At 57.6% G+C, this 14,557-nt stretch overlaps 1 protein-coding gene across 11 annotated transcripts in view; it reads right to left on the bottom strand.

The window, feature by feature from the left end:
* Positions 1-591: 591 nt before the first annotated feature.
* PML (PML nuclear body scaffold) overlaps positions 592-14,557 on the bottom strand; it is a 52,902-nt gene continuing 38,936 nt past the window's right edge. The window contains exons 6-9 of one of the 11 annotated variants that reach the window (XM_007110826.3): positions 14,056-14,314; positions 12,536-12,588; positions 3,572-3,722; positions 592-2,519 (exon numbers count right to left, since the gene is read on the bottom strand). In XM_007110826.3, the coding sequence (XP_007110888.1) occupies positions 1,735-2,519; positions 3,572-3,722; positions 12,536-12,588; positions 14,056-14,314 (1,248 nt within the window). In that variant the 3' untranslated portion in view covers positions 592-1,734. Of the gene's footprint in view, positions 2,520-3,571; positions 3,723-8,613; positions 12,000-12,535; positions 12,589-14,055; positions 14,315-14,557 lie in introns of those variants that run through there. The other 10 variants (XM_028495048.2, XM_007110828.3, XM_007110827.3 and 7 more) reach the window with 10 other exon arrangements.

The following is a 14,557-nucleotide window of genomic DNA, read 5'->3' as shown; positions in this document are numbered from 1 at the left end:
GAAATGCATCAGAGTTCACTGTTAGAGCCAGCACTCTCAACGTGGCGGCACGTTCCTATGTGATCCCTCAGTGGGTCTTCAGGGCCCCCCCGCTGGATGGGGGCAGGGGTGTGGGTGCAAAGCCTTCACCCACGTGAAAGCTGAGGCCATGGAGGCATCCCAGTATCAGGGGGCCAAGGAAGAGGGATGGGAGAGGGGCAGAGGGGGAGGGACAGTGGTTCTGCTAGTCAGACGAGACTGGCCTGACCTGCCTGTGTTCTGCTGCTGACCTCTAGTGTGACCACAAGGTTGGGGACCTTAGCTTAGGGCTGGGACCAAGGGTTCAAGAATGAAAACCGGGGCTTCGCTGGTGGCGCAGTGGTTGAGAGTCCGCCTGCCGATGCAGGGGACGCTGGTTCGTGCCCCGGTCTGGGAGGATCCCACATGCCGCAGAGCGGCTGGGCCCGTGAGCCATGGCCGCTGGGCCTGCGCGTCCGGAGCCTGTGCTCCGCAACGGGAGGGGCCACAGCAGCAAGAGGCCCGCGTACTGCAAAAAAAAAAAAAAAAAGAAAGAAAAAGTATGAAATTAGAACACTCGCGTACCGCAAAAAAAAAAAAAAAAAAAAGAATGAAAACCTCCTTGACCACTGCCTCAGAGGCCTGCCGTCCATTCCTAAAACCCCAGAATGGCAGAGCTGGATGCGAGCTCTAGGACCATGCTGGCTAACCAGCCCATTTTATTGGTGGGGACGTGGGGGCTCAGGAAGGGGCCCTTCCCTGGGTTCCACTCAATGCACACAGTCAGGGCCAGGGCCAGGACCTTCTCTGCTGTTCTGCACTGCTTCTCCCTGGAGGAGCAGTCTATCAGAGCAATGGTTCTGAAACTTGGCAGGCATCAGAATTGTCTGGAGAATGCACTAAAGCAGCTTGCTGGGAGATTCCAATGCTGCGGGTCCCTGGAGTCCACTGAAAGCGGCGCTGGGTTGGAGGACACACCTCAGGAGGGCTGGGGGCCGGGGGCAGTGCAGAGAGCGTGAAGGGCAAGGCCTCGACTAAGGGGAGGCATCTGTGTGGGCAGGAGGAGGGAAGCAGGCTTGGAAGGGTCACAGTCTGGAAGCACGGACAGGCATGGAACAACAGCCCCTGTCTCTGCTGAGAGGAGGCCCTTTGTGGGTGAAAATACTCCAGAGGGGAGGTGAAGAGAGCTGGCCTCCGGGCAGGCAAAAGCTAAGAGAACCCAAATCCCTACGGGGTGGTTTGGTTTGAAAGGCACTTAGGTACCTGTGGGACCACTGGTGTTGCAGGCAGTGTCTGTGGGTGCTGTCAGCAGGCCATGGCCAGGGGTCAGGGAGGAGAGGCAAGGACACCCTTGGGAGTGGGAATCGGGTGGCTGGGGCAACACGGGGGCCACTTCAAGAGCCCAGCGGCCAGGCCTTCTTCACCAGGGACCTCCCTGGTTCTGGCACCTGGAGGAGAGGGGCCAGGGGTCTGGTGAGCTAACTTATCCTTGCTCCCAGGGCCACACAGGGATCTGTGCGGTGGCTGCTTGGCAAGTGGCTGCTTGGCCTTGGAACCTTCTCTGTGGGATTTTTAGAGAAGAGGAATTTGGTCCCAGAGAAGGAAACTGATTCTGGACCAAATGACAAAGGAGAACTGGGGACCAGGACCTGGGAATGCTGTGATGGGCAGGGCCTGGTTCAGGGACCCCATCCCTCTCTGTCCCCAGAAGAGTCTGAGCCAGTCATCCCTTTCCTCTCAGCTCTGCTGGGAAGCCCTTTCTGCCAAGCTATGGCCAGCCAGAGGGGTAGCAACGCCTTCTGCCCCTGCTGAGGCCGGCCCTTCCAGCAGGCCTTCGAAGTAGGTGCCCAGAGCCTGCAGGTTGAGTGCAGGCTGGGTTGCGGGCAACGGGGGGGTCTGTAGGCTCAGGTAGCGGTTGTACTTCTTCAGGCCCCCCTGCCGATCACGGCGGTGTGCGGTCAGCAGCTCCCTGAAGTTGACCATGTGGAGGGCCAGCAGGCGGGCCTCAGCCCGGGACAGGACAGCCGCCCGCACCAGGGGCTGCAGGGACGCAAAGCACTGCAGGCTGCTGAAGGAGTGGACGTGCGGGGCCAGCTGGGGGCCCGGGGACACCTCGAGGAGGCGGCACAGGTCGCGCATGGTCAGCACGGCTGCCAGGGCGCTGCGCTCACTCATGTTTCTCGCCAGGTAGGTCTTGGCCAGACTCTTGAGTTTGAAGCTGCTGGCCCCGGGCACACACTCCCGGATGAGGGGCAGGGCGGCCAGGAAGCCTGAGATGGTGTTCTCGAACTCCCCCAGCTTGTTCATGTTCTCCAGGGCCTGGAAGAAGTTGGGGAGGCCGGGCCCCCACAGCTTATAGCAGGCCAGGATGGGCCGACGCATGTTGCCCAGGAAGCACAGGAAGTGCTGCAGCCCCACCTCCAGGGAGACGGCCTTGGAGTAGATGTTGAAGGCCTCGGGCTGGATGATCACACGGAATTGGCTTTCCTGGTTCACGGCCGCCAGCTGGCTAATCTTCTGGGCTGGGCAGGAGAGAAGGGCAGCGTGAGGCCCCAAGGGCACTGCGGGCCACCACCGGGAGCAGGGGGTCCTCTAGGGCTGCCGATCCCCCCATCCAGAGACCCCCACCTTGGGGCCTGCTGGCAGGAAACAAACATCAGCCTCAAATGCAGCTCTGACCCTGGCTCTGATGGGGACGGGGCTCAGAAGGGGAGGTGGGGCTGCCCCTTGCTCCCCTGCTGGGAGTCCAGCTCCCTCCTGCCCTGCCACCTTCCCGAGTTCACCAAACGCTTTCACTCCAGGTCCCTCCTGTCTGTCTTCTGCCAGCCTCCACCCACCTGCCCTCGAGACCCCTCACTGTCTCTGCCTAGCCCTCCACTCCCTTTCTCCTGGCCTCCAATCCTATCAGTCACATAGCTAAGGCCCTCAGCTGTCAGAGCACTGGGTCAGACAGCACACCTGCCCGGTCCACTCCATGCAGAGCATGGCCCAGAATCTTCCAGTGAGGTCTGCAAACTGCTTCTCTGTCCTATGGAAACACCGGCTGCTTCCATCTGCCTGGGCTGGCACCACATTGAGTCCAGGCCGCAGGACAGGGCCTGGCCTTCTGCAGGGCCAGGGCAAGCACTGTGGAGTTGAGGGAGAAGGGGTCATATTTCTCTGGGACCTTGGCTCTGCTGGCCTCCCCGTGCAGCTACCGTGGAACGAATGGGCCCTGTATTCAGAAATGTGCAGTCATGGCCTAAGGCTGTGCTTGGATTGCTGGTCTCACAGCAGCGACTTTCACATCGTGCTTCTGTTTAGAAGTGTGTTCCCAAGCCTCCCTAAGATGGGGGTGGGGTGGGCGGGAACCCCTGGAGGCTCTTCCCTTAAGGCACTGGTCAAAGCAGACGTTCTTATTCAAAGAACCAAGTTCAAATACCCGGGAGGCCCAGTGCTCTGCCCACTCTCTGGCTGCAGCCATCGGCCAGAGCTCAGGGCTCTCCCGGACTCACAGACGGCTCTGTCTGCACTTATCCTGGGGACTCAGGGACTAAGCTAGAAAGGGGTGGGGGGTGGCCATTGGAGAACCCACTTTCATTGTCAATCTTGAGGTCAAAGAAAACCAAGGGCCTGTCTTCTGCTCGGGAGTCCTCAAGGCTCTCGTCCAGGACCCCGAGGGATCTGGGGCCCTCCAGCTGGAGGTCACTGGACTCGCTGCTGCTGTCGGCCAGCTCTCGGGAGGACTGCAACACAGAAAAACCAACAGGTCAGGGGTCTGCGGGGGGCGAGAGGGAGCATGGTGGCGATGTGAGCCTGTGCCCGTGAGCAGGCGTGCGTGCATGCTTGTACGTGCATGAGTGTGGCAGGGGGGACTCAAGCACATGGGTATGGTGGGGGCATCTGTGTGCACCTGAGGGAGGGCATGTTACTGGGAAAGGGAAGATGGGTCTCCAAGTGAGCGCACGAATGTGCACGTGTGAGGGTTGTGCGTGTGAACCAGGGCATGTGCGTTAGTGCGTGAGTAGGATGAGATCACGCGGGCAAGTGTGAGTGTGCATAAAAAATGTGTGGGAATGAATGCAAATATCGTGTGTGTGTGCATCTGGGTGTGCACGAGGGCTGTGGGATTGTGGACCTGTGTTGACACAAGTGTGTGTGAAAGCGTGATACTTTGCGGGTGAGTGTGCGCACGGGCGAGCAGGGCTGGGTGTGGAGGATCAGGGAAGGTGCCAGGGCCGAGGCCGGCAGGGCCCGACGTGTCTGCTCCTGACTTCGTCTCTCTGAGCAGACTCAGAACAAACATCATAAACCTGGCACGGGGAGGGGAAGGAGGCTCATCTCGAACCTCAGGTGTTTCTCTGGAAGGGGCAAGGTGCCTGGCTTTTCCTGTCCCCCAAGCGAGCTGAGGTCCCAGTGTCCTGCCCAAAGGAGAGGGGAGGGCTGCCGGGCCTCTGGGACGCCAGCCACATCTAGGGGGACACACAGAGCCTGGCTGTGAGAACAGTAGAGAGAAGGCTCCCCAGGTATGGCGTCCAGGAGGTGGTGCTTAGGGAAGCCGGAGGCCAGGCCTCCTCCAGGCTGGCACCTGAGGGTCTGTTCTCTCCGGCACCAAGGCAAGAACACTGTTGAAAGGCCTTGGGGGTGGGGAAGAGCTCTGGCTACAAGAGTTTAAATCCCGGGGCTGGGGCTAAAGAGAGAGGTGGAGTCTTTCATAATGTAGAGTTAATTGCTTATCATTTGCACACCTGCCAAAGCCAGACGTTCAGTCTTTGGTGGCCTGCTCGGAACCTCCTGTGAATGCCACCTGTGGACACTAACCAGACACTGGGAGGGACATGGCCAATGTCACAGGGCCGGCTGGGGCCACTGCTGGGACAGAGTCCAGAGCAGGCCTCGATCTTTCCCCCTTAGGGACTGTCCCTGGTGGCTGATGGAGTCGGCCTCACCTGGGGCCATCTGAGGCCTCCCTGAACTCTGGCCTCTGGCTAACGTCCCTGGTCTGGGGCAGAATTAGCCTACTTTCTTAGGCCCTTCCACCCTCCAGGTGAAACATTTGTTTTACCAAAACTTCAGCCAAGAGCAAAGTCTTTACTAATCACAATTAAAATGTGCTTCCTGAGAGGGGCTGATCTGTATTTGCCTTTCACAGCCCTACCCCAGGCTCACCAACTTCCTCCTAGTCCCTGAAAGAAACAGACATTCACTATGAGTCCATCTAGAGCTGGTTTTGCTTACAGCAGCCTGTGAGTTCTGGGACTTTATACCCGAGGCCCTAATTTGACAAAAGATATGCCTTGCATATCTGTATTCTTGATTTGGCCATACATCCATTTGGCCTGTCTTGCTCTGAGTCTCTGTCTCGCTGTCACGGCTCCCTTGCCTCCCTATGAGGAGCCTTCTCCAGGAGTCTTCCTTAAAGTTGCTAGCCTGTAGACGGGAGACGCTGCCTTCTTCCCCCATGGGAGAATCAAGTTGTTTTCTATCTCCAATCTTCCAGTGCCTGTTCTGATCACAAGGCAGGGGTGCTCTCACACTTGGGCTGGTGGAAAGAGCTGGACTCCCCTTGCTATGGCCTCCCCTGGGCTTCGGCTGAAGAGCTGTCCCCTTGGCCAAGTCCTCTCTGCCACCCACCGACACAGTACGCTGGGCTTTCCCTTCTTCCTTCTTCTCTTTGCTCTAAACTGCAGAAGCCCTTGCAGTGGCCCAGGGTGCTTCCATCTGTCTTCTGGTACTGTCTCTTCAGGCTGTAGGGCCAGAGTCTTCTCTTCAGATATTCTCTTCCAAGGGTTGAGCTCCCTGGCAAGCAGCACAGCTGCATCCGTGAGCTAACTGCCCCATCTTTATACCAGGGTCATTTATGATAGCCATGAGAACCTCATTTTTTAAGAGCCTCCCATGGTCCTGGGGTCATTTTCTCTTTTATAGTCATGGAAATGTCCTTCGTCCTGAACTTACTGAAGACCTGCTGGCTCCCTTCATAAAAGGACACCCCTTTCCGCTGAGTTGTCAAGGGAGGGAGGGCTGAATCTTCCAGCTGTGACTCCTCTTCCTCCCAGATTCCTCTTGTCCTTGGGAACTTCCATAAAGTATGGCTACCTCATGGGACTGGTCTCACTGGAATACCTCCCACTGAACTCCAGCCAGCTGTAAACGCAATTCCCCCTCCCTGCCTTAAATCCCAGCAGTACAGCTGGGAAGTACTGACACAATTAAAGAAGACTTTTTGAAAGACCCAGAGTTAACAGAATCAGCACAGAGAGGCTCCAGTGCAGGATGTCTTTCTGGCCCTGCTCATTTTCTGCCCCTGTTCCACACCCTGACACTGCCACTTCCCGACCTTATTCCACAATCAGGATAATGGGGAGGGGGGATAGAGAGGGAGAGTGGCAGAGACCAGAGCCCATGAGTGAGGACTCAAAGTGAAAAGTGGGATAAGGCTTTGAGGGAGCAGGGAGTGGGAGATGATGAGGGCTAGAGTGAAGTGGTGGAGGATTTAAGGAGTGCTGCTGTGAGTTATGGGTTGAATCCCCTGTAATCGTCTTTGAAAGATGTGAGTAAATACTGGACACTTGGTTAACGGACTGTGTTCCTTTGACTGCAAAACTGTGTTCAGACTCAGCCACGTGGGATCTGGGATTTTTTTGGGGGGGATACACAGGCAACTAGGACACACAAGCAATCAGGTTCACGAGCTCTATTTCACTTATCTTCATCACAGTCAACTTAGCAGATCAATCACATCCCAACTCAACACAGCAGGTGTAATGGCCATTCCAAGGTGCTCATGGGAAGCAGCTGGGTTGACATCACCTTCCAGAAGTCTAGGAGGTTTATCTGGGAAGATCCAGTATTTCCCCTCCACACCTGGATCATATCCCAGCAATGTACACCTCACCTCTGCTCAAGGCTGATACGTATACAAATGGGCAGCATTTCTCTGACACAGATGTGCAATTGACTCCCCCAATTTAGTGAGTCTCTACCTTGGTTGTGCATAAGCAGCTGAAAAAAATCTTGATGTCCAGGCTGCACCCCAGACCAAGTCAGTTAGAATCTCTGGGGGTGGGACCCAGGAATCTGTCCTTGGTAAAACCCCCCAAGTGACACCAGTGTGCGGCCAGGATTGGCAACCACTGTCCTAATTACTGATTTATTCCATGTTTGGGCATCAGCGAATCAGGAGCCAAACTCTGTGATATTCAACATCCTCACCTGAAGACACCTATGTAGTATCTGACATTAATACTAAGCAAGAGTCCCCGGCTCCTGAGGAACTTTCTTAGCACCCGAGCTTAAGCAACAGCTGGGATCAGTGTGGCAAGACACACACTGCTGTATTTTGCAGACACGAAACCACAGCTCTTGCAAAGCCTGAAGGCCCCAGAGATACTTCACATGTTATCTGTTAACCTAAACGATCGCACTAGCCAGCCTGTGGCCCCTACTGCCCCCTGCCCACTGCTCTGGCCCCTCTGCAGGCTGCTGCTGCCCATCGGAGGACACGGCTCCCACCTTCTCAGCTGAGCACCTGTTTCTTTTTCTGATACGCACACTCACCAGCATCACGGCCCCTCCCCTGGATCAGCTGCTCCCCACAGGCCTCCCTTCCACTGCCGGTCACCACTGCCACTTCTGCCAGGGGCTGCCCCCTCGGCTAGGCCTCCTGCTGATTCCACTTGGTCCTGCTGCTATCGGGCACTTGGGTGAGTCTTCTGTCCGAAGAGTGGACGAGAGCATCTATCTTTTTCTGCTTCGGATCTGTTAACACCGGGCCCACGGCAGACATGTGTCTGACCCACCTCATTTTTAAGCACAGTCCTCACTCCAGGTCTCCAGCATCAGACTTGTGTCTCGTCCCTCCACCCCAAGACTACAGCCCCACTGCCTCTCCCAGCAGGGGCGAGGTCTCCTACAGAGCACCCCTGCTGCCCAGGCAGCCTCTCCCCAGCCCTGCCCACCACGCCAGGTCCGTGCCTGAACCGACCTGCCCCCGACGTCTCGATTCCAGCCGCTAACACAGCTGCAGCCCGAGCAGGGGGCCTACACACCCTGGTACACTTAGAAACGCAGTATCTTAGCAGACCAGTATTCTACAGCTCTCACACACTGGCAGGTTAGATAAAGGCTGCAGAGAGGGGAGGACGGGGGAGTCTGGAGCACCCTGCAAATGTTGCCCTGCTCCCTTCCTCCAAAGAACTCTGGGAGCACCAGGGATCTGGAAGGGGGTATGGAAGGTGGGTGAGAGATGCACCTACTTAGGGGTTTTTTAAAATTTTAAATTTGTGTTTTTAAATTTTTTTTTTCCAACAAGTTTTGGACTCGTGTAATGGTTAATTTGAAAAACGTGTCGGAAGAACCCCTACACAAAGGCAGTGATCCTCTGGCTCTCTTGCCTCCAGACCTGCTCTCCAAAGGTGAGCAGCTTCTTCTAATCGTCTAATTCTTCCTAACCTAAAATGTGCTTCTCCTTGCTGAGTTGATCAACCTCAGATATCATCCAGTGGCTCCTTGCTGACAGCTGAGCACTAGACTATCCACGACCACCCCACCCCCCCCGCCCAGGCAGTGATCCTCTGGCTCTCTTGCCTCCAGACCTGCTCTCCAAAGGTGAGCAGCTTCTTCTAATCGTCTAATTCTTCCTAACCTAAAATGTGCTTCTCCTTGCTGAGTTGATCAACCTCAGATATCATCCAGTGGCCCCTTGCTGACAGCTGAGCACTAGACTATCCACGACCACCCCCCCGCCGCCCCAATATTGCTGGTTTCAGTGCCTCCACCTGACACACATGAAGTCTGGCAAAACTAAGGGCGTTCCAATCCTTTTCTCGCTCTTTCCTTCCCAGGCTTCTGTCTCTACCCAAGGTCAGTCTTGTTTTATCAAGATTATGGGATAGAAAGAAGTGTCCAGATTTCAGAGGAATTTAGAACATGGAAAGACTCAACAGTGATTGGCTATGAGGAATAATAAAAAGCATAGGGGGAGTCCTGGGCAGCTCTGGGGTCTTGGCTTCTGTAACTAGGCAGATGGTGCAATTTACTGAGAGAAGAGGAGGAGAGGCGGAGAGGCGAGTTTGAGGCTTCTATGGGGCACCTGAGTGGAGCCCTCAGGACGCCATTGGCTCTATTGGTCCGGCGGGCAGGAGCCCATAGTGAAGCCGTGGGTGTGGCTGAGATCATGTGTGGGGGAGGGAGTACACAGACCAGAAAGAAAAGAAGGCCCAGACCTAAGCCGGAGAACAACAGTTAAAAGAACAAAGAGACCTGAAGGGGGAGTGGGCAGGAGCAGCCAGAGCTGCAGGAGGAAGTGTCCTGAACCCAAGGGAAGCAGAGTCTTTTGGGGAGTTAGCACTGAAGATGACCACTGGACTCGGAGGCGTGGAGGTTACCTTGGCGCTGGTGGCAGGGCTCACTGGCATGGTGGGGAAGGGCAGGGGAGCGGGGTGAGGAAGGAGCACCGAGGGGGTGAAGGTCCGGGCTGGGGGGTTGCCGAGATAGGAAAGACTTTCTTCAGGGTGCCTAGCTGTAGCCCATAGGAAGTGTCTGAAGACACAAATGAGGATGGCGAGTAGGCTCCCAAGGAGACAGGAGGGCGGGGCCAGGAAGAGGGGGAGTGAGTCCTACAGGGAGGTGGCCATCCCCACCACCCTAACAGAAGGAACGGGGGAAGGATGTAACCGGGTCGGGTCAATCTGTCATCAGAGAGTGAGATGGGGGCTGCTCCCATGCCACCTGTCATCCTCCGAGGGCAGAAGGTGCAGCCACCTGGCAAGAGCGAGCGGGCGGGGATGAGGGACCAGAGCTAGGGAAGTGGAGGTGCAGCGAGGGGCCGTGGAGAGCAGAGGGGCATGCTGAGGCAGGAGGCCAGGGAGCCCAGGGAGCCCAGGAGACAATGGTTTGTAGCTTTCCTTGCCTTGACTTTTCTCCAACACAAGTTGGCCTCCTAGTGGCGGCGTGGAGCGGGGGAACGCTACCGAATCCTTCCAGGGCTGTCTTTGGAGGGCAGGCTACCAGGAGGCCAGGGGGTGGGGGTGGGGGTAGGGGAGGCAGGGCACCGAGATCCTGGTGAAAGGTTGGCTGGAATGGGGGACCTTGCTGGCTGGTGGGCAGGAGGGAGAGGGCAGAGGTCCTGGAAGGAACGGATTGAGAGCTCAAGGAGCAGGAGGCTGTGGTCAGAGTCTGCGTGGGACAGTTTAGAGATGGAAAGTTCTCAGTGATGGCGAGGTCTGGGGGGAGGGGGCATGGGGGATGGGGTTGGCGGCTGCAGGGGAATGGGGCAAAGGTCCCTGAAAGGTCAAGGCGAGGAGAGACCAGGGTGGTGGATGTTGAAGTCACCCAGGAAGGCTGGACCTGCATGGGGACAGGAAACCTAGGAGGCAGGCTTCCTATGTGGGGGAAGGCAGGAGGATGTCTGAGATGAGCTGGGGCAAGTGGGGTTCATCTGGAGAGCCCGAACCTCAAAGGCACAGGTGATCTTGCCAGATGGTGGGACCCAAACAGGAGGCACAGAGGGCCTGGACCCTACCTCCCACCTCTGATGCTCCCAGGGTGTGGGGGAAAGAGGGACATAGTAGCCCCACAGGTGAACCAAGCATCAGTGCAGGGAGGAGACAAAAAACACCTGCAGGGAAGAGCTAAGCCCAGCAGGGAATCTGATGGTCATGGAAGAAGGGTTTGCAAGGGTGATCGTTCAACAAGTATTTATTGAGCAGCCGCACCTGCCAGGGCCTGGGAGCGACACAGTCCCTGCCCTCGTGGGCTTACATCCTGGCAGAGGCCCAGTGGGAAGGCTTGGGGTGGGGGGGATGGGGCAGTGGGAGGTGCAAAGGGTGAGAGAAGCTTCCTTGTCTTGGGCAAAGAGGCCCGAGGATGTGAGGAACAAGGGCCTGAATCTCAGTCACGCCCCCCTGGCTGGGGAGGACTTGTCTCTTTGCCCAGAGGTCCATGGAGCCATTCACTCCCTTCTTCACTCTCTGATGATGTATTGGATGCCTACTGTGTGTAGGGCCTTTAGGTGCGTGGGCCGGGCTGGGTAGCAGGGTGGAGGGGGCTTGGGGAGCAGAGGGGGTGTATTGGCCACAAGGTTACAAGAGGAAGGTGACCAGGGTCAGGGCTGCAGAGGAGGGAGGCACTTGGGGCTCTCAGAGGCTTGTCTGCGGGGGGCCCGTGCTGGTGGGAGGCCTCTCTGGAGGGTGGGGTGGTGGGAATGCATTTGGAGGGACTTCCAGTGGGACCTGGACTCGGGGATTCTCCACGGGGGCTCTGCCAGAGTCCCCAGGGGAGACTCCTGCTCCAAGAGGCTGGGGTGCTCTGCCTCCCCCGAGCCCCGCCCTGAGAGAGGCATCAAGCTGGGGAGCCACAGAGGAGAGAGGAAGGGCAAAGAAGTTGTTGAGCCACTGGGCCACACGCGGGGAGCCCCGGAGGGAGCGGACACGGGATCGAGCTGCTTGTCCCGCCCGGCGGGGTTGACCGTCGGCCCTTTTGAGGCGGGCGGGACACTCTTGGGGACTGGCAGGTTGGCTGGGAGCCCCGGTGGTGGCCGGGGTGGTGGCCTGGACCGGCCCTTGGGAGGGAGAACAAGTCCACATGGGGGCACAATACACTCTGAGGGGCAGGCGTAAGATGTGGCGAAGGCGCGGGTTTCTTTGTGCTCTGCGTGATAGGAAGTTGATCCCTCGGTGGACGGCAGCTTGCTCCTGGTGAGCGGCAGGCTGTCCGGGACACTCGGCATCAGGGACGGCAGCTTGCTCGGCGGGATGGTGGGGAGGCCAAGCCGGGGGTCGGCATATGCCACGGGGCAGACGAGAGGCCCAGCAGGGGTGGGATGCTCGGCGAGCTCTCGGCGGGGGCTGGGCTGGCGAGGAGGGAGGTGCGACGGTCTCCGTGGGCTCCACACGCTTTCCAACACAGAACCTCAGACTGAGGGCTGGAAGGGACCTCAGGGGCCACCCAGTCCAACCTTCCACTCTATTCCGATCCCTTTTGCCCCTGGACAGGTGACAGCCCAGCCTCCATTAACAAACCTCCAGGGACAGAAGGGTCACAACCCGTAAGGTCACTTGTTCCATTGTGGGATGGCTTTAAAGAAGTTCTTCTTACATGGAGTCACCACGTGCTTGACCGGGCCCTGCACGGGGCTGCCCTGCGCCCTCACACCCCCGGAGAGCCCTCAACAGCTGCCATTAACCAGGGAATGAACGCTTGTCCGCCCTCCTCACCGAGGACTTAAGAGGGCAGAAAATGCATAAGGAAGCTCCAGACACAGGCATTGGCTAGTCCAGAAGTGAGACAGAGCCCTGGAAGGAAGCCCTCTCCCAGCTTTTCAGAAGAGTACATGTGATTACTGAAGGCTCCTGCCCTGGTATGGAGGGAGGGTCGGGGTGATCCAGACCAGAGCTGGCATTTGGAGACTATCCTCTGGACAGCTCAGGACTCACTGCCTTGCTGGTAAATTCCCCAGGCGCAAGGCGAGTCTGAGAGTCACCTGCTGTGGCTGCGCCCCCTGGGACCTGGAATGGGGGGAGGCAGGAGTCCTAGGCCGAACTTCTGAGCCACTCACCGAGTTTTCGGCATCTGAGTCTTCCGAGCTGCTGATCACCACGACGCGCTCCTCTGAAACGGGGTAGGGGAGACAACGTTAGGGCCTGCCAGGGACGCCCGTGGATGGGGCCCAGGGTGTTCTCCCGTGGGAGTCCTTGCAGGCCAGTGGACTGGGTGGGTGACGTGTGCCCCGCAAGGGGGGATGTGAACGTTCAGCGTGTGTGCCAGGGGGGATCTGCTTGTGCAGAGGGGTTATTCAAGGTGGCTCTCCATCACTGCCTACTGTGCCTTGCCTGTGAACACTTAATTCAGCTGTTGGCCCTGGAGTGATTCAGAATTTACTACCTGTGGAGGGGGCGTGACAAGCAGCACCTGGTTTGCAACCTTTTGCCGTCCTAAAGCGGCACACTGGTTTGTTCCACTTCTCAGCTCCGTGAGCCACGAGATGTTTGAGTTAAAAGATACTTTATCGGGCTTCCCTGGTGGCGCAGTCGTTAAGAATCCGCCTGCCGATGCAGGGGACACGGGTTTGAGCCCTGGTCCGGGAAGATCCCACATGCCCCGGAGCAACTAAGCCCGTGCACCACAACTACTGAGCCTGCGCTCTAGAGCCCACGAACCACAGCTACTGAGCCCGCGTGCCACAACTACTGAAGCCCGTGCACCTAGAGCCCGTGCTCTGCAACGGGAAGCCACCGCAATGAGAAGCCCGCGCACCAGAACAAAGAGCAGCCCCCGCTCGCCGCAACTAGAGAAAGCCCGTGCGCAGCAACAAAGACCCAATGCAGCCAATAAATAAATAAACAACTTAATTAATTTTTAAAAAAGATACTTTATCTAGGTTAATCAAAACCTTCTGATTACCAACAGTATTTGTGAGCAAGGATTATCAGTCAGGGCTGAGTGTGTGACCAGGGTCGGGGTTCAGTGTGACCAGGGACAGGGGTCAGTGTGGGACCTAGAATGAAAATAAAGCTGGACTCTGGGTAAAACAGATCCAGGAAGAACTGTCTTGAACATTCCAGAATTCTATGGGTTGACCTCAACTCACAGGAAAGGACTCCCTCTCTGGCAGGGGCCGTAAAAGGTATCTAGGACAAACGAGGTACCTTAGGCAGGTGGCAGAAAAATTTGGGAACCGATGGGTGTGGACTTTACCCAAGTCCTCCCTGGGCACATGCCAGGCACCCACCAACAAACATTTCTTGGGGAGACCCACCCCGTGCAGAGGCACAGTGCTGGGTTCTGTAAGAGTGTGAAGAGTGTTAGGGGAAGGAACTAAGGAGATGTGGTCTTTGGCCCGTCATGCTCGTCACACTGGCATCCCAGAAAAGCACAGGCTAAACTATCCACTCTCATCCCCCAGACAAACCCTGCGCTTTCCCCTCCCCGTTTGGTGGCAGCTGAGGGCAGGACACACAGGGAATGCTGTTGGCTTTGGGCTCCGTGGGTAGGGTCAGGATGCAGAAGAGGGGTCCCACCCAGCCCCTGGAGGACAGCGTGCAGGCCTCAGCCTCTGCTGTCCACCCACCTCCCTACCTGCCTCCCCAGGGTCGCTCGTCGCATGGTTGCTGTCGGGCAGGAAGGTCTCATTTCCTATGACAGGGATCTTGGGGCTGGGGGACCTGTCCAGATGGGGTGGCGAGACTGCCTTGGAGGTGCTGGGCCTGGGCTGCTCGGGGGAGCTCCGAGCCAACCTTGACTCTTTCTCCTCCTCAGACTCCATCTTGATGACCTTCCTGGGGCACTCGGTCTGGCAGGACTTCCTCTTCTGTGGTGTGGCTGTGTTGGAGACCTCCTGTGCAGCGGGGAGTCACAGGGTAGGGTCAGGAGCCTCCCACTGGGGCAGCGGGCAGAGACCAGACCTGGGTGGCAGGAACCTGTGCCCCCCGTGCCCTTTGCTTCTGCTGTTCCCTCTGCTAGCTGCCATGCGGATCACGCCTCTCTATACAGGATGCCCTCCCAGGTCAGCAGGCACGCTGGCCCCGCTGGTGACCACTGACCACCGACCTCTGCTGGCCTCTGACTGCCCTGGGAGGGG

Source organism: Physeter macrocephalus, chromosome 11 (assembly GCF_002837175.3).
Source record: "Physeter macrocephalus isolate SW-GA chromosome 11, ASM283717v5, whole genome shotgun sequence".
NCBI lineage: Eukaryota > Metazoa > Chordata > Mammalia > Artiodactyla > Physeteridae > Physeter > Physeter macrocephalus.
The sequence above is the reverse complement of the archived record's forward strand: the minus strand, read 5'-3'. Positions and strand labels throughout refer to the sequence as shown.